We start from the raw sequence: 24,476 nt of genomic DNA on the forward strand, positions 1-24,476 counted from the left end.
AGATGCGACTAAAACAACCACCTTATCCATGCTTAGCTGTCAGGGATGAAAAAAGCTGGTTTAACAGGAAAAATAAAGCTCTGATTTCAAGCCTCCTTCCTGTCCATGCCTGCAGCAAGTTCAGTTTCTTCACAGGCTTGCAAGTCTGAAAGGGCTAACATGGGATTTTAATTAGTCTGCAGGAAAGAAAGACCACTAGCTCCCATATACTTGTGGGAAGAAATGGTGCCATTATATTGCAAAGCAATAGCTCTCCTCCCTTTAACCAGAGAGGATCCAAATCCTGCAGGGCATCCTGGGCATGCTGCTAGTTGGAAAGCTTTTTTTTTTTTCCAGGAATAGGACAGGCAGGGCAATTTTTCTGCCGTCATCCACACTATAACCCTGAACTCACCAAGGTAGTTTGGAAAGCAAAGTTCAGTCATTGCAACAAGTACTCACCACTGATAATCATTCAAGATGATAAGAAGCTATTTCCTATTAAACAGATTAGAAGTCACATGTGAGGAAAGCAACTCTTAATGAACCTGAGAATAGAGCTAGGCTTCCTACAACGCAAGATCATGTCCGAGTCTCTCAGCCTCTTGAGCACATATCAAAGGACACTGAATAGAAACACCTTTAGAAGAAAGAATGGGCTGCTCCAAACAAAATTACTTCAGATGGTTACACTGATTAAGCTTGGGGAAGGGATGATAGCATCCACAGCAAAGTCAGTCCTGATCTTTGATGTGCAGGTACTTTTCACTCTCTAAAATAGCAACTAATAAATTGTCTTCCTACTCACTTTACACAAAAGTTCTCAAACTTTAAAGGCTGTGTCCTTAGAGGCACAGTCCACGTATTCATTTTTTTCAGCCAGAAAAGTAAAAACATGTGTAACACTGACCTTGGAAAAAATATCCCAACCAAACCAAAACCCCCCATGAATTCACTGCAGCAAGCTTCACTACCTTCATACCACATCTACAACCACAAAAGTACAATATAACCATTTGATATAAAAAAAAAAAAAAAGAAAAAAATTACCTTAACATCAAGCATACTTCCCCCACAACATGCCACTGAAGGCACCAGTGTCCTCCGACCTGTGAAGAATTTTGCTTACACACAGAACTGCAGCTTCAGAGCCTCAGAGACAGACTGCAAAAATGAAGACTCATGCAGTGTACAAAACTTATGAACACCTCAAGTGCTTTATATCGTTATCAGTCACCATGAAGCAAAATATACAGTCGGCTCAATTATTAGGTGGGCTGCTTATTGAATTTGAGAGCATTGTGCCACATATACAGAGATTAAAGAGAGGAGATGGTGTGGAAGACAGTTTTGCAAGGAGGGGAGCAAGGAAAATAGTCCCTGTCTTCCCTGAAAGCAAGATCAGACTGCTAACTAGAAGAGGTGATGAGCAGAGTAAGAAGAGATCCTCTTCCCCTCCCTAGACTCTTCCAAAGCACAGCCAGGTATTCACATGATAAGTTCCACTGCTTTTCCCTGGCTAAAAGCTTGTGTGAGAGTTGCGACCAAAATACACTGAGCCAGGCTGGATGCTGCCATGTTCCCCCTGGACAGTGTGTGCAGGCTGCTGCAGCACACAGCCACCAGCTCCTGCCTACACCAACCCTAAGCACAGGTCTCTGCAGCTACATCTGCCTTGAATTGCTCCGAGAGCAACAGCATTTCAAATCCCCGGGTCTGAAAATCCCAAAATCCACAGGTCTCTGCGGCTACATCTGCCTTGAGTTGCTCCCTGACAGCAACAGCATTTCAAAACCCCAGGTCTGAAAATCCCAGAATCCCTATTATCTTGGATAATGCAGAGATTTACAACATAAATCACATTCCAGAACAGCTATAAAAAATATACATATGCATATGTATCTAAATTGAGAGATAGCAGATGTTCTCCTTTAACTTTTTTTCTCCCCATCATGCAGACTTGCAACCTGATTATACTATGTGCTTCTGCACACACTGCAACAGGACAACAGTAAAACCACTCATTTTAATTTCCTCGTCTTGCTTGAAATCTCAGCAACTAGTTATCAGAGTGAACAGAAACCAACTAAGCAGGACATAACAAAAAGTACTACCACATCCAATAACCTTTGTTATCACTTTGCAAATGGCTCTGCCTACGTGTAGGGTTTTGTTTTCTTTTTCTAAATTAGGTACAGAGGGAATACTTTAGTTTGGTGATGCGAAACAAAGCCATTTCTCCTCTTCACATTCCTTAACGGGTAACCAAATCCAGAGCATAATCACAATTCCAACTCTGGGAAGACTTCAGCTACGTGCACTGAAAGAAGTTATATATTTCTCATCAAAGATGACAAACACAGTAACTCTAGAAATCAATTGCATAGTTGTCCTACAATACCTCTCCTTTAAACTTTTCAAAACCACTACTTATGTTACCTTGGATAAAGAAATGTTTAGGAAAGATCTCAGCTACATTCATGAGAATAGATTTTTACATATTTTTCACCAGCACACACTTAATTCTCATCTTGACTGTACAGTTCTCACACACACAGTTAATGCAGTGAATCAGCAATTATTTTTCTAGTGTCTCAAAGTGTCAAGATTAATTTCACTATTGCTGGTAATAAAATGGTTTCAAATGACACCTTTAATCAGCAAGTAAGAATGCACTCCTCCAATAGAGACAAGCTGTCACAAAAGGTCACCAAAATGTGACAGGATGGAAATTACATTTGTAACTTCAACTGAAATGTTAATTCCTCTTTAAGTGTTTTCTCAACTATGTTCGGATTTTAAAGTAAGGAGATGTAGCTCTGCCATGAAGTTTCATTTTTAAACCAGTAGCATCTGTAAAAAATTGCTCTATAATGTTAAAAGCAAGCAGATATTTATATGCAAACAAGTATTTTTTGCTGTTTAACTTTCCACCACACGGTCAATCATTTGGTCTCTTTATCAACAAATTAACATGAAAAACTGGTCTGAATAGAAACCATTTCACAATGGCGAGATTGTATTTTTGCCAAAGATTAGTTTCAAAAAAAGCTCTTTACTTTATAGATTGATCCACACTTGCATCACCTTTTCCTTTTATCTCAAAGCTACATCTCAAATCACTTAAAATTACACTTAAAAATAAGTCTAATTCGAATCACTGCTCCTTTAACAGTCAAGCTCCACTACAGGTTTTCTAATTGGCTGGTCATGTCTTTACATTAAACTATAGAGTAAATCCACAGATATACGAAAATGCATGCAATTGTCATTTACCTTGCAATTACGTGGAGAGATTTAGCTATTCCAGTGCACTCCTGGTTTTAAAAGACTCTGTTTTGTAAAGCCACCAGCGCCGTTTGTATAAATAAAATATGGTCTGTATGTTGTATGTCAAAATATGGTCTTATGGTTGAAAACACACTTGGAATACACCTCAGCTAAAATATCCCTTGCCCATACAGACTGCTCTGTTCCTCTAGAGGATTCCCTTCAGTCTTATTCTAACCAGAATCAATTCCTGATTATTAAAACAATGCTGAATAAAGGCCCTTAATACACACTTTGCCTGAAATTGCAAGTAAGAAGAGCTATTTGCTAAATACAAACAACAGGTGAGAAAGATCTTGATTCAAAATCATGCACTGACATCCCACATCACGACATGGCCTACAGGAATACCACTGTGAAAGTCTGGTTCAGCCTTTGCAGCTGACTCCTTGCTGCTCATGTACAAGTCCTCTCAGCTGCAACACCTCTGTTATAGAATTAAGGCTTCTCTGGTTTTGCAGGCATAGTAAAAGCCCAAATTCCTTGCAACCAAATTAAAGAATTGGACTATGCAACTCAAGAGAAAATTCCTTACGACTAGCATCCTTTGCAGAGGAAGTCTTTTAAGGTAAGAGGAACATTTCATCAGGATGAGTTCTAGCAATCTAGGTACGTGCTCTGGGAACGTAATTCCAAAACGCCCTGTTGTCCCAAAGACACTGACTCATCTGGAAAGAAAGCAGAAGCACCCAGCTTCCAAGCTCACGCTGCATGGCATCCATCTTAAAGCAGTCCTGTGTGATGAATCCATCCCTACAGTCTGGCAAAACTTGAAGTATCATCAAAACATACATCTTCTCCCAGTGGTATCTGACAATTAGCCAACAGTATTCTGACAATTTGCCTTTATTACCAGTTCACCTCTCTTGCATATCTTGATTGCCTTCAAAAGATCAGGGCTTTTTCTCCATAGTTTGAATTGATATTTTGGTTCAGTAGAAAAACTATGAGAATGGTATACTTTTCTGAAAGCAAAACAATTTCTGCCCATCTCCCTAATATCACCTTTTTAATTTGACTTTTTATTATTATAATTTATTATTATTACCATAAGGCCAACATGAAGAAACACTATAGTTATTCCCAGTGGGGCAGGTACAACACCAGTATCAGATACTTGAGTACACAGGGCACATGAGGGGTCTTGAAGTTAACTCTCAAAACCATAAACCAATGTGATTTTATTTCTAGACTAAAACAGAGCAGCTGCAAGAAAGTGGCAAATCGCTGCTGCTTCTGAACTAGCAGTGGCAAATTCGTTAGCTACATGGAGCAGTGTTTCTAGGAAACACACACACTTGGGTTATGCTATTCAAATACAAAGAAAATATACCCTTTTAGACACTGCCTAAAGAATCAAGGTGATATAAGAGATCCAAATTGTTCCATGTTAGAAAAGCTGAACCCAGAAAACAGGGTTTTCCACATTTTTCTAACACACTCCCCAGCAAGTTACAATTTCTCAAGGCCAATGCAACAGCAGGAACAACAGGTTCACAGCATGCTTATGTTCCTGGGGGAAAACAGCAAACATGCAGGTATTTCACAGCAGAATGCAAGTAACAAGATTTGTGTTATCAACTGAAAACCTTCCAAGGATGGAAGTCCAAAGGAATTCATTAAAATGTATTCCACCACAATACACAGTGAAGCACAGATCAGATAGCTGCTGCTTGAAAACAGGAGAGCTTTTGAAGACACCACAAAAGTCTCAATGAACAAACATTGCACTGGTTTTGAAAACGTGATATGCTTAAACATTATTCCCAAGGAGACAGACACTACACATACTACAACAGACTACATATGACTTTGGACAACGGGGATATAGGCCAGTCTAAGTTAGAAGGCGACTGTTCTATCTTGTGTCATTAAACTCTTCTCTAAAAGTTTTGGCAAGCCTGTCTTTCACTTTCTTTTATTATAGCTCTTCAAAGTAGTCCATTGTCACAAAACCTCACCCAAAGTTTCTGGAATGTTTCTCCTTTCTCTTGTCACATCTGAGAGCCTAATTATCGTTCCTTCTTTCCGTTCAGTTTTGAAACGTAATCGTCCAGACTCTTCGTCATCATCTTCCTCTTCATCAGATTCTTCTTTTGTTTCTTCTTGAAGTTCCAGAGATTCAATAGCTGCCTGAATCACAAAATACAGAGGACATGCAAACTGAAAAATCTACTTTCTTGTGGTCAGTGAGTGTCAAAAGACAAAGCTTTCTTTAAAGGTCCCTTTGTACAAATTTTGCTGGCATTATAAATTATTCTCATACATAACTCAGTGAACATTTAAGAGCTTGGTGATTTTTGCTTTAAAATACAAAGATATGAATTATAGAATAAATTATATGGTAAAACCTATTGAGAAAACACATTTTGCTGCAATATTTAAGGGAATATGGAAACTCCAGTTAGAACCACCATCTGATCAGCAGCTGCTTTTGCACACAGAGCAACATTTTTATCACTGAACTAAGATGCAAACCTGGGATACTACCAGATTCAAGTAATACAAACATTAAATCATTATTTGTTTTTGTTAACAACAGTCAGTAGCATGTTGTTAAAAAAAAAAAAAAACAAACCAAAACAAAACCCACCAAAACCAGATAAACTTACATCTCAATTTTATTCCTCTAGGTACGTATAACTGTGCTTGTCTTTACTTTTTCTACTCCTTGAATGCTTCCCAGTTTTAATTTAGCAATTGACAAAGAGAATGGAGAACAGGATTGGATAAAATTTTAATATACTGAATTTGTATATGGGAATGCTACTCCCTTGTTCTCATTTACTTTTCAGCTCTCTCTATAACAGCGAACATTTATTTAGATGAAACAATGTCCCAAATGAAAATGGATCCTTCCCCTTCAAATAATGAAAAAAAATAATAAAAAAAATCAATTTCATTTTCCTGTGCTGGCATGATAAAATTAATGTTCAGAATGTTACACAATTTATATTTGATTTCTAGAGTTGAAAATTAGAAGTACTCTGATATAGTACGATTTTCTATAAAATATTTGGTTACTGTGTATTTGGTTATTTCTTGTACAAGCCTACTTGCTCATTTCTTAGTGACTGCACATGCATTTTAATTCTTTGCAAAGCCACTAAATATGTCGTAACTCTTATGTTGCTTGAGGACAGTTAAAAGATGAGTGAAATAACATGCAAAAAATGGTTTAATCTTCTAATTAACCAGATTGGTGCAGTAATTAATATGAAAAAGGCACAGCAAGTGTGTCAGTCAGGTGGACAGATACTAAGTCACAAATCAAGAAAAAGAATTAATGGCAAAAAGGTGCAAGAGATTGCAAGTTTCCTTATCCAGGAGCCAAACTTCATCCAAACCCAAAAAGAAACATGGGAAGCAAGATCAGAGACAGGACCTAAGCAAGACAGTTTCTACTTCAAAAAGACAGCACACCATATGAACTCAAGCTCAAAGCTACTCCAACGTTAGTCTGGTGAATACATGTTCTGTATACTTAGTTACTTGGCTTTAATGAGCTACTGATGCCAAGTTATTTTCATTTTATCATCTCCTTATCTCGGAATGTGTTTTATCCATTCCAGGCAAACATTCAAGCACTACATTTACTGACCTCACAAAAATGCTTTAAGATATAGCTAAGAGAATAGCTGAAGTTCACAAAAAGCTTTAAGTCTTGTATTTTAAAAATATATTTACTTTTATATAACAACTTTATCATATCAAAAATGCAGCTAAAAACAACAGAAAGGATAGCAGGCAAAAAATAAAATAAATTAAAAAACTCCTTCAAGACTGAAAGAAATCTAAACCTCAAAAGCAAACCCAAATTGAGCATAACTGGTCTGATTAACATATCCATGTATCATCAAAGCACCTCTGAGGACTGGCAGTTGAGATTCATGGAACAGAGGAGGGATGTTAACAAGGAAATAGATGCTAACGTGGTTTAATAAAAACAAACAAAAACAAGGGAGAAAGACAGGGTTAGCATTTTACTTTCAAAAGAGGGAATCCCAAGAGAGAAAGGAGTAGCAATATCTCTATCAAATCTGTTTTTAAATATAACAAACCCCATAATTTTACTGTCTCAATGCTTATCTTTAAAAAACTTTCCCTTCAGGTTCAGTATTTGGATGTCAAAACTGGAGTGGCTGTTTTGCCAGATGTGCTCTCTCACTACACTGGGCCTCCTGCTTTACTTTAGAGCATAAATCCCAGTCACATCCACTCACTATGTCCACATCCCTTAAAAGCAACATTGGAATTCCAGTTTTTATTCATCAAAGACTGGTCTCAGTCATGTAATCCCATCTGTGAGTGCAAAACTTACTCGTGCAAGGCTCTATGTGTGGCTCAGACTGCAGAATCAGGACTAGAATAGTTAATGCAGTCTGCATTGTCCTGAAAAATTTTGCAATGCTTAACGAAAGCTACAGAAAATACCTGTGGAAACTCTGTTGCCTTTTGATAATTATTCATTTTGGGAGAAAAAAAATCAATTCTGTAAAAAAAAAAAAAAAAAAAAAAAAAAGGCAAGCTGTAACAGACTACAGGACAACTACTTTCCCATGCAACAATAAAAAACATTCTCAAACTTTTCTAGACCAGCACTATTCTATTCTTAGCCAATATTCTATTCTTAGCCATTCTATTCTTATACCAATTTTGTAGTCTTCTGGGTCTAACTCACTTTATTGATCAGTATAATGCTCATGCCACCTATTAACAAACAACAGACGTACAAGCGTTAAATATCAAAGACAAAAAAATCAAAGGAGCTAATGAAAAAGCAGGCACCAAGGAAAGGCAGTGCTCGAGAATGCTAACTGACCCATGTCCAAGTCTGATTACATGTATTATTGAGGGATTTATATTAGTTGTGATGGAGACACAAACATGTCTGACAGCCAACCATATGTTCTCTACATATAGCTCCAGGAAAGGTTATCTGAGCTGTGTAGGAGCATATACCCTTCCCCCGCAATCTGTTCAATAGTTGTAGCATGCAAGACTTCTTTAGATCATCTTTTCCAACTTCCAGCCTAACAGGATGAGTTGTTTTGCCAAGATTACAGTACATGAATGGATTCTGTATTTCAAAAGAAAGTTATACAGGAAGACAGAAGTGCAGACATAAAATTAATACATACTAGTACTTACAGGATTCTATTTGATACTTACTAATCATGAATATCTCTGCATATACACAAACAATCCTTGAACAGCCACTTGAGGTCACTTGACTGGACTAGCCAGCCAAGGCTTCTTAGCCGCTGTCCTCAAAGGGAGCTTAACATTTCCCATTATGACACCTTGCACAAAGCTACCAAAGAGCTTTGCTGACTTTTCGTTACAAAGAAAAATAATGACCTTTCTTCTATCACAAGGTCAAAGTTTTCTGCCATCCTCATTAAATAATCATGCCATAAATCCCAGCCATTGACCAGAACTCCCCACGCTGAGTTACGATCTGCTATGGAGCAAGAGTGAGTGCTCCTGCCCTGAACAGCTTACCATGCAGCTGCAGGACTGATAACAGACATAGCCCAAGGAAAGCAGAAGAAAACACTAGTCAGCAAGATAAACAGTCATTTTAGCACAGGATCCTCCTAAACATGGGATTGTCAAGCGTTGTGGAGAGCTTTGTGCCAGACAGTGCCAAGATGTAGAAAACAGGTAAGCGTTGTAAAGGCTAAACCAGATTCCTTCCACATGAAACGTTATGAAGGTGAAAAAGAACTTTTTTTTAACTAGCTAGAAAATAAGCAGTGGAGGCTTCTACTGGAGGCTAACACTGAAGCAGCAGCAATTGCTCAATCCTAAGGGATCAAGAAATAACAGACAGCAGATAAGAGGATCTTACACCTATTCCAAGGGCACCTCCACTTCACAGATGAAAAATGGGAATAAAAAACAAACCTAAGAGCTTCTAAATATGTTTAAAACTTGGCTGTTTTGATTTACGCTCTTTTAATGATTTTCCTCCAGGCTGACAGGTAATGTCTTCAAATTTTAACAAAAGAACTAAAATGCATAACTTTTGGCTAAACACAGATGGAACAATTCAACAGACACATTGGTCTTTTTTTTTTTCCAAGTCTGTATTCTATCAAAAGAAAAGCAGTATGCAGCACTTCTTCATGAAATGTTTTCTTGATTAAAGTCCTCATCATTTCTTATCAGCATAACCAAGACATGGTTTAAATTTATGCAATGAGAAACCCCCTATCGTAGACTTCACAGGAGATTAGTTCCAATATAAAACAAAGAAATTATGAATTCTAATTTCAGGAGGTTACATTTTTATGAACATTTCACAGAAATAATTAGTGATATTATTCCTCTAAAAATATTTAGCACATGATAACTCATGTAACCGACAGTTTTACCACACCTAATAGCTGCTGAAACTTCTGAGTATTGGGTTTTGCTTCGCACCTTAGGAAGGCAAAAATATTTTCTGAAGCATTGCTACGTTTTTCAAGGAAGCTCCAAAGAGTGTTATTTATTCAAAATCCAAGTTCTAGGCACTGTTTCAAATTAAATACCAAGTGAAAAAGCATGCCTTGAGCCTGGTCTGGCCAAGAACAAACTTTTCCTGCCTCTTCCTCACACCTCCCACCTGAATGCTACTCTTAACAGGTGTCTTCACTTCCCTTATTCATCAGTTTCCTCTCATCATGTTCCAATTCCCCAGCCAGTCAGCTTTTCTCTTGGTTTACAAAAGTTCTTCATGCAATATAAGAAGAGGCTTTATTTGGTTTTAATGTGGAAACTGCTTAAAACACAACACTGCCAAACACTTTTCTCTATCAGCTTGCTCTCAATTATTCAGATGCCAAATTTCAATCATGAAATAATAATGCTATTTATTTGCACCACATCTATTGCAGTTCCATTTTTGTATTGCATTTTCTACAGGAGAATGCCAACAATTACCCTTGTTTACAAGCAGTGAACGTTATGAGATTTAAGGAGGAGTGCTGTTATGTAACACTCAAATAAAGAACAAAATTATCCAGAGGTGGAGGCATGCATCTAACCATGTAATAAACAGAAATGCGTACTCTACAAAGGTTACCTCTCCTGGTGGTATTCTCATTTGAAAAGTGCAGTTGTGAGCCTATTGACAAATGTAAATAAGCTACAAATGAAATAATAAAGGAATAAAAGGATGGTATTTATTTTGGTATATATTTTGGAAACAAGCAACCTGTGGCAATCTGCAAACCATCAGAATGTAGATTAACTCAATAAACATGTGGCCAAAACAGTCACATTATATGATGAACAAATTCTCTAAAAGATCTACTAAAATCAATTAAACACTTGCATTAATGTTATCTTTTGAATGAAAGGAATTTAATTCTGAATTGCACAAATTTAGACAATATGATTATTACAGAATTCTCACTAATTCATAGTCTAAAAATGAAGCTGTGCTTTTTTAAAGCCGTAAGTTTTACAGTGAATCCCAGCTACGTACTTAAATTTTATACAATGTGCAGTGCTTTCATCATCTCATACAGACTGTGGCTGCAGATAACACAAATGCATCAGTCTGCTTTTAAAACACCAGAAGGAAAGTGTATATAATCCAGTGAATGAATACAGTGTTTACATGTTTCACAGTTCTTTGGAAGGGTATATTTAATACTTAGGAAGCAAGAAATTAACTATGTTAAGGTATATTTGGTGTAAGATGTCATGCTTGCAATGGTGAAGACTGAACAATGCAGGTGGCCCCTTTCAATGCATCTCTCTTCACCTACCAAAGAATGTTGTTTTATTATAAGAAGTTTGATACAACTAGAGCATCACAGCACACCCACTTGTTAGAACTTCATAGAATAACGCTGCTGTGTCTTTGAGGAATTAATTTCCTGATGAGTTAAAGCTCCAAAGAGGGAACACACTCTGACTACACTTCTCAGCAGGTAATCCACTCAATCCTATTTAATTAAGAACTGGAAGAGAAGTAATATTAAAGCAGATTCCTGGTGGGGAAAGGAAAAGAATCCCACATCAAAAACTTGCTGCAAATTAATAACAGATACGACACCACTGTTCCAGCCTATAACCAGTATACTTGACAGTTTTTGGCATAAGCTTTCTTCCTGCAAATGAAGGAACTCATCCTTTTTCCTAATCAAAGAATTAGGATAAGCTTCACAGAAATTTCAGTCCCAACACAACTTCTTTCAGAACAACACTCAATCTGACCTTTGCCTTTCTAACATACAGAACTTCCCATGCTCATGGTCATGCTCCTCCTCAAAGTGGGATACCCAAGAACTGTACCCACACTCCCCAACAGCAACAAATTATCCATCTGGAAAGTGATGCACCATAACTGTTAGAGATTTAACAGACAGCATGCAGTATTACTATCATTCTCCTACCCAAAAGGGCCCCTGAAGTTTCTAAAGTTGAAACTAAGATTAAATATGGATATTTTGAGCTCTCCATTGCAATTTTTATCCCAAGGCAGAAAGGAGATCTGATGTATCTGACAATATAGATGTTATCACCATTCATCTTAAACAAAGAGTAATACCACCAATAATTAAACAATTGCAAAGATGCATCAGTTCTTGCCCAGCAATATGGACAATTCTACAAATTCAAATTCTGAAACAACTAGTTATTTTAAGTTTCCATTAAATTACAACATACCTCTTCTGATTCATTTGTCATTGTCTGGGATTCTTCCAGGTCCTCATCAGCTGTATATTCTTCTTGTTCTTCCATTGCTTGCTCACTATATGATTGCATGTAATCTTCATCCTAAGGCAGTAACACGTGAAGGTGAAAAGACATATGCCAACTTTACAGACTCACAAACCTGTTAAGAGATGGGGGTCTGTACACATTGTTACTGTTTCCAGAACGAGAAGTATTGTATCTGTCAGAACTGTCAATTATAAGTGACATACCATATAAGGTATGATTAGCAGGGCTTTTAACTAGACAACAATTTCAATATTATCAAAAACATAACCAGAACAGTTTTCATTCAGATCCTAGCAATGTCATCATGAAGATCCCGTGTACTACTGTTTGCCCCATCTACTTCTGTACTTCTACATCCTTTGATTACAAATTCATGAAGCAAACACTGCAGTACTTTCTTACCAGAGGAAACATGCATCTATAGCACATATACATTAACATCAGATTTTTACCCCATCAAAAATACAAACATTCTTAAAACACTCTGCAAGTGCTTACACATGAACGAGTTCAATTCTGAACAATTATGAACATAAAACGAGAGCAAAACCTTTCTTAAGTAAGTTTGCTTGTATTTTAAAACACCTCACTGATCACATACAGTTTTAATTAAGATTAAATCATTTCACTAGCAATTAAAGCCAGTGCATGTTCTCTAATACACTGCTTAAATTATATTGAATTATGCAGGTGACATTTTCTGAACTAACCTCCAATCTCTTTATTCAGGTTTAGACAGTTCTCAGTTACAAAAAGGATGAACGAGCAGGACATCAATCACTTTGGGATATTAGCACCTTAAAGATGTCTTTAGCAGGTCAATAATCTTTTCACCTTCGAAGGACTTTATCAGATCTTGTCTAAAGCCTGGATAAAAGCTTTTGCATTAAGTACTTCTAACAATTGGCAGTGTATCTCCACCACACAAAGCTGTTTTCTTCCTTAAGGATACAATCCTCAAGGTCATGATTCTCAACTGCCTTCCAGCATGACAAAGGAGCATTACCTACCGCCAAACAAGCTGTCAACACAAACTTTGTCACAGCCTAGATAAAGAAACTGGCAGACAGTGATAATAGGTCTAATTTCCCCTCCTCCCTAGGGAGGTAAACAGATTTCAAATCAGTCTAAAACCCTATGCACATGAAGCAATGTTATCTTTGAAGATACAATAGAAAGAAACTCACTGGAAATTCATCTAGGGGTTCATTGATTTCAAGGTCTAGCACTTCATCTTCTTCTCCAGGCTCTTCTCCATATTCTATTTGGTCTTCTGTCAGTTCAGGATCATTGCCTTCATAATGTCCTTCCTCTGCATACTCTGAAGCATATACTTCAGGTGCTTCAGATTTGTCATAAACAATTTCATCTTCCCCTTGGTCATACTCAGACTCATGTTCTATTGATGGATCGTTGATGGTCTCAGATAGTTCGTATGATGTAAGTATGCCAGATGTAGCATTGAGGCTAACTGTGACACCTTGAGAACTATGGTATAAGGGGGGGGGGGGGGGGGGGGGCGGAATTTAGAGGTTGAAGCATAACAGTCAACTACTCGCAAAGACTTAGCAAAACAAAGCCAACAAATACAAATTCTCTAAGTTGGTGGACAAAATTATACCTCACACGCTATTTGACTCCATGCCATATTCTCATAATGCATACTGTACTGCAGCTTATCACGGGCTGCAGGCTATTTGACAGGGGAATCAAACCAACCAGATGGTTTAGCAGGTCAAACTGGCAAAAGTCCTGCTTGATAACCAAAGCAGACTGCATTCAATTTTAATTCCAAGACTAACAAAAAATACACAAAATTAATATAACTGCATCTGCTTTCCCAATCTTTCAGAATACGCTAGTAAATTATTTTTTATTATATGTATTAATATTGTTCCTTCTTGATTATCTTGATTTCAAACTTACATTTATGACAGACTTAATATTCTACTTAAAATAACGTAAAATATATAGTCAGGAATTGTCATTCAAATGCCTAAGACTTACTCTAACTTAGTAACAGCACTGGCACAGACTATGAAAAAAAACAAACCATACAAAAACTGGCAAGTTTAAATTCTGAGTTTTGCTTTTCCTCCAGATGACACTGTTTACAATAGCTAGTGCCATCAACACATAAAAGAGCAACTAACCAACTGCAGACTAGTTAGAAAAGCAGGGGTAAAAAGCTCTTCTTGATTTGAGGGCTCCAAGTACAAGGAAAACAGTTGGTTTGTTTGTTTTTTTTAAATTACATTCCTATTATTGACTATTTTCCTAAGTTGGGGGGAATAAGACCCAGGCAGCTTTGCATTATTTGCATCTATAAGACGGAGAAGATTTAACATGAAAATGAAGACATTATGCAGGATTATCATTATCCTCCAAACTACAGAGGCATAAATGAGTTTGAATGGAAATAGAGGGAGAGGGGAAAGGAGTGGAGCAAGGCTGTCACTCTCTGGCAGTAAAACTGCTAAAAATCAAGGCTTGTCTACAGAAACCTGCTTCCACTGATACTTTTTCATCGTTCGTGCAGTCACATTGCCATCCCTGCCACCCAGGGCTCAAAAGGAGGAAATCCAGAGAAGAAAGAGCAAGGACTGTAACTGGGATTCCCCATTTTGAAGGGAACAGTCCAACCCTTACTCCTGCATGGAAGAAAACGGCAGCCAATGGAGACATTGATGGTGTGAGGTATTTCACCACACTCTCATTAACCCAACACAGGGACAGGACTCATCCTAATTCCAGCCAAGGACAGAAAGGAGATCTCAGAGCAACATATATATTTCATACCCCTTCAGATGACATGCCTGCACAGTACACAACAAGTAAAGGAAAAGATGGCAAAACACACAGGCCATTAAAAGCAGCAGTGGTACTGCATCACTTCTGCATTGCAAGTATCTTCCTTCCCCCTGCAGTCCAGCTTGAAAAGTAAAAATGTCAAGACACTCATTTTGACTTGTAATGCCCATAATTCAGTTGTGGAGCTGTATCACCACAGAGTATTCACAGGGCAGGATCCTCAGTGAACTCCCATGGAATTACCTGCTCAAGCCTAGCCTATAAACCCAGTACAAAATTTTTTGCTGCGTAATTGTACACAAATATTTAAGCCACAAATCAAGCATTACAAACTATGAAGCTCCCCTCCTCAGGGTCTTAGGAGGTAAGGTATATTTTTAAAAGAAAGATGGAAGAAAAGGACTTTACAGGAGAAGGAAGCCTACAACGATACCAAGAAGGCACAGAACAAGAACTCTAAGTATTTATAAATAATTCTAAATGCACAGGAGATGACACTGTTTCTTCTTTATAAGTTTAATAGATTTGAGCTAAACTTACCAGATTCAAATAAACAAAACACCTTTTTACTGAAAAGCTAACAATGCTACTGAACACATTATATATACATCATTAAGTAGCTAGCTAGGTAAAAAACAGGACTATTTTAAGTATATACCAATAACTTCAGTTTAGTAGTTATTAGCTATCAGTAGTAGTAGTCATTAATAGCTTTGAGTTATCCAAAACACAAGATTTAGAAAAGAGATACCGAAATTCTTGTTCCTCTTCGTTGTCACTTTGCAGAAGATCATCATTCAGCTCTTCATCTGACAAGTCTGACTGATTCTAGGTTTCAGAAAAAGTCAATCATTAACATAAAAAAGGATATAAACTTTTAACTAACTAGGTACTGAAACTATTGAAACTTCTGAACACTAAGTTTTTTTTTATTAAGAACGCATCCCAGACTAAGACCATATCTTCAATGAAATTACCTAATTTGATGAGAAAAAATATGCTACACAAGACAACAAATCTGAAAATAAACATTTGACAGTCTTATGGAAATTTACAAAACTCAAATTTGCCTAGCTGTCAACATTTTTTACTGATGCGTTCCCAAATATAGCCAAAGATCACAACTCACTCAAGAAATATCAGGAAGAAAGAAAGGTTAGCTTTAGTACACTGCCTTGCGACCTTGATTCATTAGGCAAGTCAAGAAAATCCACTAAGTTACTGCTGTTTCTAGAGAGCAGAGATACTTAGGAGACTGGATGAAAGGATATAATGATATCAAGAAAACTGAAAAACCATAATTGGTTTGTAAGTGAAGAAAAAAAGAGAGAAGAAAATATTGTGCCTTTTCTGAATCCTCCTAATTTGCCTACCATACTTTCAGGTGTTTCATTTATCCTTTTTTTTTTTTTTTTTTAATTACCCACTAGGAAGACATACCTGCTGTTTTGCTCAGCAACATTATTTCCATCCCCTAAAGTAACAGGGGCAGAAAGGTTATACAAGGGTAGATTTATCTAGAAGTACTGGGATAAGGTTAAGTAGATGCAATTTTAGCCTAAATAGCTCAGGGAAAACTTCATGGGAAATCTATTATTACTCCACCATGAGTCCATACCCACAGATACTGCTCAGAGCCCTGTAACATGGCAAACTGAAAACAAGAATAGAAAAAGCACAAGAACACATAATACACTGGGGAAATCTAGTATTGCTTAGTATTCACATAGATAATTTTTTTTTCTCTTTTTAAGATAAGTAAGTAGCTTTATCAACCCACATTTCAACTATAAAGATGTATGCAATGTTAACTGCTTATATTTTTGATAACTGCGTAACACACATCTGCAATCCCTATCCTCCTGGAATTTTATTTTATTTTTTAAACCAGTACATGAGACAAAGGAACTTCCTACCTTTAACAGGGATTACTCACAGAATAATTTCAAGAAGCTAAGTTCCAACATTTAGAGTGTGATTATAAAAAACTAGATCAATCGAAACTCAACTTTTACTAGATCTGGGTTTCTTAACAAACCTATTCATCTCCAACTAAAATTTTAAAAACTATTTTCTAAATTAATTGATTTAGCAGATAAAGCGGATAGAGAGGTGACTAGGCAGTTCTGATTTCCCAAACAGAAGCCCTGCCTTCTCCTGCAGATATCTGGCAAATCCAAACATACATTTACTTCTTTTCTGAGAGTTCAATTTTGGAAATAGGTATCAGAGTGAGGAGTCTACAGCAGACGGGGGGGACTCATTTATGTTCTCCAATGCTAGCTGCTCCCATATTCTTCCCTCACTGTAAAGGGGAAATCCTCTGCCTACTCATCAGACAAAGTAGTAGTGGATTGTGTGCAGTGAGTGGATCTTTAATAGATACCACTGACTGCTTTTTTATTTACTGTCTGGTAAATACTGCTGGTATTTTGATGAGTAACTTTTAATAGCCAGGAAACTGGCAGTTGAAGTGAATTCTTTAGAATGCTAATCAGCACTCAGGAGGCATAACTGGGGGGGGGGGGGGGTGTTTTGGTTTTTTTAATTGTTAAGTCAATGTGAGGTACATAGAAACTGATTTTGAGAACTGTCTTTTTAAATTAAGTGTTATGAGACAAAATGCTATCTCAGCAAAAAAAATTTCTAGAAGTTGTATTTTAAAAACCCACACTTGGAGGTACTTCACAAAAGGAAACAGAGCTCTGGGTGCAGAGTGCTCTGGCAACAGGGCAGATGTCAGGTACCTGTGGCTGTCAGGCTTTAGGGAGGTAACCATAAAATACATAAAAGGCCATACCAAACAACTGAAGTGGGTAAGTTGAACAATCACATTTTAATATCTGTAACAATTCACTTTAATGCACATCTCTTACCTTTTTGCCAGTTAGCAAATCCTCTCCAAGCAAGTCATCATCAAGTTCACTGGAAAACATTAACAAATTTAAGAAGTTGTACCTTAGAAAACAGAACAAACACCACATAGGGTTTACACCTTAAAAAACTAACTTGAAGAGAATTGTCGCTGAGTCTGCACAAAGCTTTCCTTTTAGCAACACATTCAGCAACTTGAAAAAGGAGATATATATTTTAAATGAAACAAGAGACCATACATACTAAGTAAGACTGTTGTTGCGCAGTCATTTCATTTTCATATGCTCTCCTTTCTGTATCCCTCCCACTATAACACAGTACATAAACCTAGACAAAGCGCAGGCATTTAAAACACAGTTAGCTAGGTCCCCACGCTACATCCTTCACTTCAAGGCCATTTGGGCATATTGTCTAAACTGCTGTTTCCCACCTCCCCAGGGAAGAAGCAAGTGAGACAGTAATGTCCTGTGGGCAAGATTCAGTCTACAGGCCACTACGTGGCCCAAGCTGCACTTCAGCAAGAAGGCACTGGGAGGCCAGCTGGCTTGGGAGCCACTTAGGCCTAGAGCTTTCATTAATACTTTATTCCCTCCTCCTCAAGTTGAGGGTAAGGTCAAAGAGACTTTTGTAGGATGACAAAATCAAATGCATGTCTCACTATCTTGATAAGTGTGGCTAAGAATTCAGGAAGCATAGAAATACCTGGCTTACAAAAACTTCTGCCATCACATAGCATCTGTCCCATTAGCAGGATGCAACACAAAGAACTACAGTCCAGATCAGTTAAACCTCAGGACAACTGCTTAATCTCATTCTTCCTTCAGTGAAAGAGTTATCTAGTGACAGGAATAAATGGATCCCCCTTCTATAATAAACACTTACTACTGACAAATGCCCGTATTAGAACATGCATGTCCCAATACTAAAATGAGATGCCAGTGATTTGAAATATGAGCTGTAATTCAAGAATGGGAACCTATTTCTACCTGCACACCTTAAAAACAAAAACAAAAACCTATGCCTTAGATACTACATAAAATGAAATATCCCAAAGTGAGAATGGGCTGTATGAACAGAATGGGAGTATGTGTAAGAGCTCCTTGAGACTATATAGCAAATATTTGAAAATGGGGAAGCCAATTCCATGATGTAAATCAGTGCTAAAAGTTGTTTTTGAAGATGGATACATCTCTTTCAGAGCTGGTTACTGTACAGATAATGCAGGCAGGGAATAAAAATCTTGTGGGCTACAAGAGAACAGATGATATTCCAAATCAGCCCTAAACAGGATGTTATCATCAGTACACAGTATTTGTCCATAGTTACTGATCTCAAACAGTTCTAGGAATGACTGAACATTAACGAATAGCAATTGTTTCGTGCTCCCTGCAATATTAAACAAAAATTGGGACATAAGACTTACCATACATTCCAAAGAGCAAACTGACTAGGATTTAAGCCCTTTATTTCAGAGACGGAAAACTCTACACAACAGAAATGGTTTCAGAAGAATTTAGAGCCAAAACTGAAGTAGGAAAAAGTCACTGATCTGTTCAGCTGCCATTAATCTGACAAAAGCACCAGAAGATTTGAAAATATTTCTGAGCACTATGGTCCACCACTGACAGCTTTTAACAAGAAGACGCTAGAGAAATTCCAAAAGACAGCGAGAGCACCCATTATAGCAGCATTTGAAGACAAAAAGCAAGCTCAGGTAGTAAGAAATTCAGATCAAAAAGGAATGGAAAAGAAAGTGAAAGATTAAATTCTAAGTGAAAGATTAAATATCTAAACATAGTTAGGGCTATTCAACACATTACTAAAAAACATCCTCAATGTGATTCTTTGCATTGGGTTTGCATGGCGAGGTTTTAGTAGCAGAGGGGCTACAGGGGTGGCTTCTGTGAGAAGCTGCTAGAAGCTTCCCCTATGTCCCACAGAGCCAAGGCCAGCCAGCTCCAAGACAGACCCGCCGCTGGCCAAGGCCGAGCCCATCAGCGACGGCGGCAGTGCCTCTGGGATAACAGATTTAAGAAGGGGGGAAAAGGTTGCTGGGGCACAGAAACTGCAGCCAGAAAGGAGTGAGAATATGGGAGAGAAACAGCCCTGCAGACCCCCAGGTCAGTGCAGAAGGAGGGGGAGGAGGTGCTCCAGGCGCCGGAGCAGAGATTCCCCTGCAGCCCGTGGGGAAGACCACGGTGAGGCAGGCTGTCCCCCTGCAGCCCAGGGAGGTCCACGGGGGAGCAGATCTCCACCTGCAGCCCGGGGAGGACCCCACGCCGGAGCAGGTGGGTGCCCGAAGGAGGCTGTGACCCCGTGGGAAGCCCCCCCTGGAGCAGGCTCCTGGCAGGACCTGCGGCCCCGTGGAAAGAGGAGCCCATGCTGGAGCAGGTTTTCTGGCAGTACTTGTGACCCCGCGGGGGACCCACGCTGGAGCAGGCTGTGCCTGAAGGACTGCAGCCTGTGGAAGGGACCCACGCTGGAGCAGCTCATGAAGAACTGCAGCCCATGGGAAGGACTCACGTTGGAGAAGTTCGTGGAGAACTGTCTCCCACGGAAGGGACCCCACACCGGAGCAGGGGACGAGTGAGGAGTCCTGCCCCTGAGGAGGAAGGAGCGGCAGAGACAAGGTGTGATGAACTGACCGCAACCCCCATTCCCCGTCCCCCTGCGCCGCTGAGGGGGAGGAGGTAGAGAATTCAGGAGTGAAGCTGTGCCTGGGAAGAAGGAAGGGGTGGGGGGAAGGTGTTTTAAGATTTGGTTTTATTTCTCATTACACTACTCTGGTTTGATTGGTAATAAATTAAGTTAATTTTCCCCAAGTCGAGCCTGTTTTGCCCGTGAGGGTAATCGGTCGAGTGATCTCTCCCTGTCCTTATCTCAACCTGTGAGCCTTTTGTTATATTTTCTCTCCCCTGTCTACCTGAGGGGGGGGAGTGATAGAGCAGCTGCGTGGTGCTTAGTTGCTGGCTGGGGTTAAACAACAACATTCTTTAAAAAAGTATTAAACATTTGGTCAATAGAAGTAATTGCATATGTATTCTAGATTTTTAATAAGCCAAAGCTTTTACACGACAGTCAAAAAGAATAGCACTAGCACATAAATGAAGCTCATAACAGAAACTAAAGTGTTTCACAGAACGCCTCTCAAAACCTATTAAAATATTCAATGTCATTCAGTATTTTCATTGATAAATTAAAAGAAGAAAAATTACCGTTAGTAACTTTTTGAATAAACAAAATAACAGTGAGAAGGTCCACTTTACTATGCAGGCTATCTCAAGCTTCTTTGAAAATAGCCAAATCTGAAGAGGAGGGACCAGATTTACCAGATGTGACTATTTAGAAAAGAAACCCAACAAACCAGATACTAAAAGATCTTAGGCTGAGAAAAACAGACAAAAATGAATGGTTGCAATGTCATACCACACAAAGCCACATAAAATAAATTAAACTGGAATAAAAGTACACATCTGTGATAGTTCCAAGGCAACTCACCCTCATTATCAAGACACAAAGGATTTTCCAAACCACAATTCTAGGAAATTAGGGTTAAGATAATCTAAGAGTTCCCTGCTCTCACAAGAGACGAACCCATTTCCTCCTCTTCCCCAACTTCCAATACTCAACATTCCCCTCACTGAATAAATTCAGCTCACCAAATGAGCAAGAGATAATAAAGACAGACAACAAAAAGTGGAAAGTTTTCTGCCAGTGTAGAGAAATGAATAATCTCAGAGAAGGGTCAGAGCAAGCGAATTTCAGCAAAAGTCAACTACTAAATCAGCCCTGTCATCTCACAGCATAGCACCAGAACTGCATGTTTTTCCCAAACCCAAGCTTTGGGCTACTTAGAGATAAATGTATAAATTAACGGCCCGTGATAAAGACGTCAGACTGGCCCTTTCTGGCCTCCAATTTCATGAGCATGCCTCATTAAACATGAGCAGTAGCAAGGACACAAGTGTTTCAGGAAAAGAATTTGTATAAAAATGTAATGGGAAAAATTCTCCAAGAACAATGTTACATTTGTACTCCCAAATAACAGGGGCCTTCCAACTCTCGGTTATCACCCTCCAGTGTTTGAGAAAGGGAAGATATCTGGAAATTCAAAATTATTTAAATGACTGGGGGATGGGACTCAGTTAAGTAGCAACACTGCAAGAGTTGATGGTTGATCAAGACGTATGACTAACAGCATAACCCCTTCACCCCCCCCCCCCCCCCCAAAAAAAAGCGATTTAGGTTGCAAAACAACGCATGAAGGATTAAAAGTCTACTGTGTTCATTCAGGCTTTTTTCCACCTTCACAAAACTGTGTCCTGTACTGAATTAGGCCAGTAGTTAAAAAAATTCAAGCAATTATATTAGGCAACAATATATCCATGTACAGCATTTGTAATTGCCCAGACAGCCATAGTACTTAACACTTCCAAAGATAGCTTGGCAATCTAAAAAGAATTAAAAATAGTAATTAAAAACAATCATAAAAATTCCAACACATGCAAATAAAATAATATTCTATTAGATACAGTTGTAAAAAAAACATTTTCTGAAATGATCAGCAAGATGAAACTCTGGAATCTCCAGCACTGCACCTGAAACCACTTGCCTTACAATTTCACTAAAGAATGAACAATATGATTTTTGATCATCTATCTTAAATTATATGCAGCTAATAAAAAACACAAACAAAAACTTTTTTTTAAAACTGAATCCTTGTGTGCTTCAAAGTCTCAGCTTAGCAAAAATACTCTATAACCTTTCTCAAGTCCTGTAAAAATAACTATGCCACAGGGAGTTCACCATTGGCAATAAGCTTACAACTTCTGATACAACAGCTGTTTGACTCTTCCAAATTTTCTGAAGCAATAAAAGTAGGACAGCTAAAACCAAATGTGACCAGCCAGCATCTAAGAGCCCACCTATTAATACCATGAAGTCAGCAAAGGCAAAAAGTTCAGAAAATATTCTAATACAAAGCATTTTGCCTGTAATATTGGCTTCAGTATTTCTGAATACCCAGAGCTGGGGCTGGGAGACAGCACGGTACAGTGACCCTGCCTGAACAAGTTATTTTAATTACACTCTCAAACCAGATCAGTTCCTTGATGCAGTTTACCATCCAACCCACAAAGAGCTGTGCTGGCTTGACAGAAAGCAGACAACCCTCACCAGCATACAGCAGAACACCCTGTATACTGAAGCTATTGTCCAAATTCCTTATTCACTCTTACTCACCTCCTAGAGCAGTGAAAACTACCCACTTAACCTAGCACAGAAGAGGAAACTTACACCTCTGGAATGATGATAAATGTAGAGTAGCTGATTCACTCCAAGGGCTCAACTCAGCGGAAAGCTGCTTAGAGTAAAATTTGTTTACTACAATCACTTGAATGATTATTAGAAAAGACAAAAATCTACTTGGAATGTTTTTTTCTCCTTTTTACAGTGAAAATCACTGGCAAAGTCTGAAGAAGTCTCTTTATTACTAAAAAGGAATAATTAAAAAAAAAAGTGAAAAATTTTCTCCCCAAAAGAATAGACAAGTCTAGCCAGCAGCTAGATTCAAGTCTTTCCCAGTTAGAGCACCTTCAAGTAAAAAAACATGTTCTTATTCTCCCTCAAAATAACCAAGTTAACACATACTTCTAAATCTTTACAACAGTCGTATTTTTCAACAGAAGCCCATACCTAAGCTCCATTACTCTTCCCCAATGTAAAACTGAAGTAAGAGTTTGAGGATAAGAATTTAAACGTCAAGTTAAAAAAAAAAAAGTTAAGTTCGGCAAATTCAAGTGCTAGCAAAAATCTGTTTAAACCACTGAGATCTACTAAATATTTAAAGGGAAAACCAGCACATTAATTGCAAAGTTAATTACACACCACAAATACTTTGTATTTATCCAATTTTAAATGGTATCTCTTCATAGTGCTCTCTATATTCGTCAAGGCAAGTATATGTTTGGCACAATCTAGCATTGGCTGACACATGCATAAAACCAACATCTTCATTAGTATCTAAATGTGCACTACTCAATGTTAGAATACAAAATGCCAGAATGGGAAAACCGAGCAATGTAATTCGGTATACAGAAACTGAACATGAAAACATTCTACGTACCTGTCCCAGTCGTCATCTCCAGCTCTTCTTCTCCAAGACCTTTCTGCACCAGGCTTATCAAACTGATCAAAGTCATCATCTGTAAAGAAGGTGATTACATTAAATAATTCTTACTTAAAGGTTTCTGAAGCAACCACATAGGTGGGATTTTTTGGGGGAGGGTATTGTTTTTCAGAAGATGCAAAAATACCTTTTTTTACTTCCCATGTTAACATAAGGAAAACAGATAAATACCAACATGCTTCAATAATAAAAAACCATAATGTACTATATAGCTTTCCCTCTTCTCACTACGGAGGTGAGGATGATCCAAGGAAAACAGATAGAGCATGAGATAAGTCACTAGAAAATTTTGCCAACAAAGGTCATTCCAGAGACAGGAGCTCCCCAGAAATACATGAAATTGAGGTGCAGTGGAGGTGAAAGGAACCACATCTACCAGATCTCTGCTTGCCTTGTGGGCCACAAGCTCATCTACCCACATTGAGCCCGCAAAGCCACTTTGAAAATAGGAGTAAACCTCAGGTCAGCACAAGGCAGGAGAGTAACAGCAACCCGAAACATAAGAGGGAAGTCAGGTGTAATACATAATCAATCATCTCAACTGGGGCATTAAACACACTAGAAATCATTG

At 38.2% G+C, this 24,476-nt stretch overlaps 1 protein-coding gene across 5 annotated transcripts in view; it reads right to left on the reverse strand.

Annotated features, from left to right (window-relative positions):
• Nucleotides 1-24,476, reverse strand: part of RBM33 (RNA binding motif protein 33) — a 109,854-nt gene that overhangs the window by 75,505 nt on the left and 9,873 nt on the right. For all 5 annotated transcript variants that reach the window (XM_030007744.2, XM_030007741.2, XM_030007740.2 and 2 more), the window contains exons 2-7: nucleotides 23,843-23,921; nucleotides 17,721-17,769; nucleotides 15,596-15,672; nucleotides 13,221-13,521; nucleotides 11,977-12,087; nucleotides 5,271-5,442 (exon numbers count right to left, since the gene is read on the reverse strand). In XM_030007744.2, coding sequence (XP_029863604.1) covers nucleotides 5,271-5,442; nucleotides 11,977-12,087; nucleotides 13,221-13,521; nucleotides 15,596-15,672; nucleotides 17,721-17,769; nucleotides 23,843-23,921 — 789 coding nt within the window. The remainder of the gene's footprint in view (nucleotides 1-5,270; nucleotides 5,443-11,976; nucleotides 12,088-13,220; nucleotides 13,522-15,595; nucleotides 15,673-17,720; nucleotides 17,770-23,842; nucleotides 23,922-24,476) is intronic.

This window comes from Aquila chrysaetos, chromosome 3 (assembly GCF_900496995.4).
Source record: "Aquila chrysaetos chrysaetos chromosome 3, bAquChr1.4, whole genome shotgun sequence".
Lineage (NCBI taxonomy): Eukaryota > Metazoa > Chordata > Aves > Accipitriformes > Accipitridae > Aquila > Aquila chrysaetos.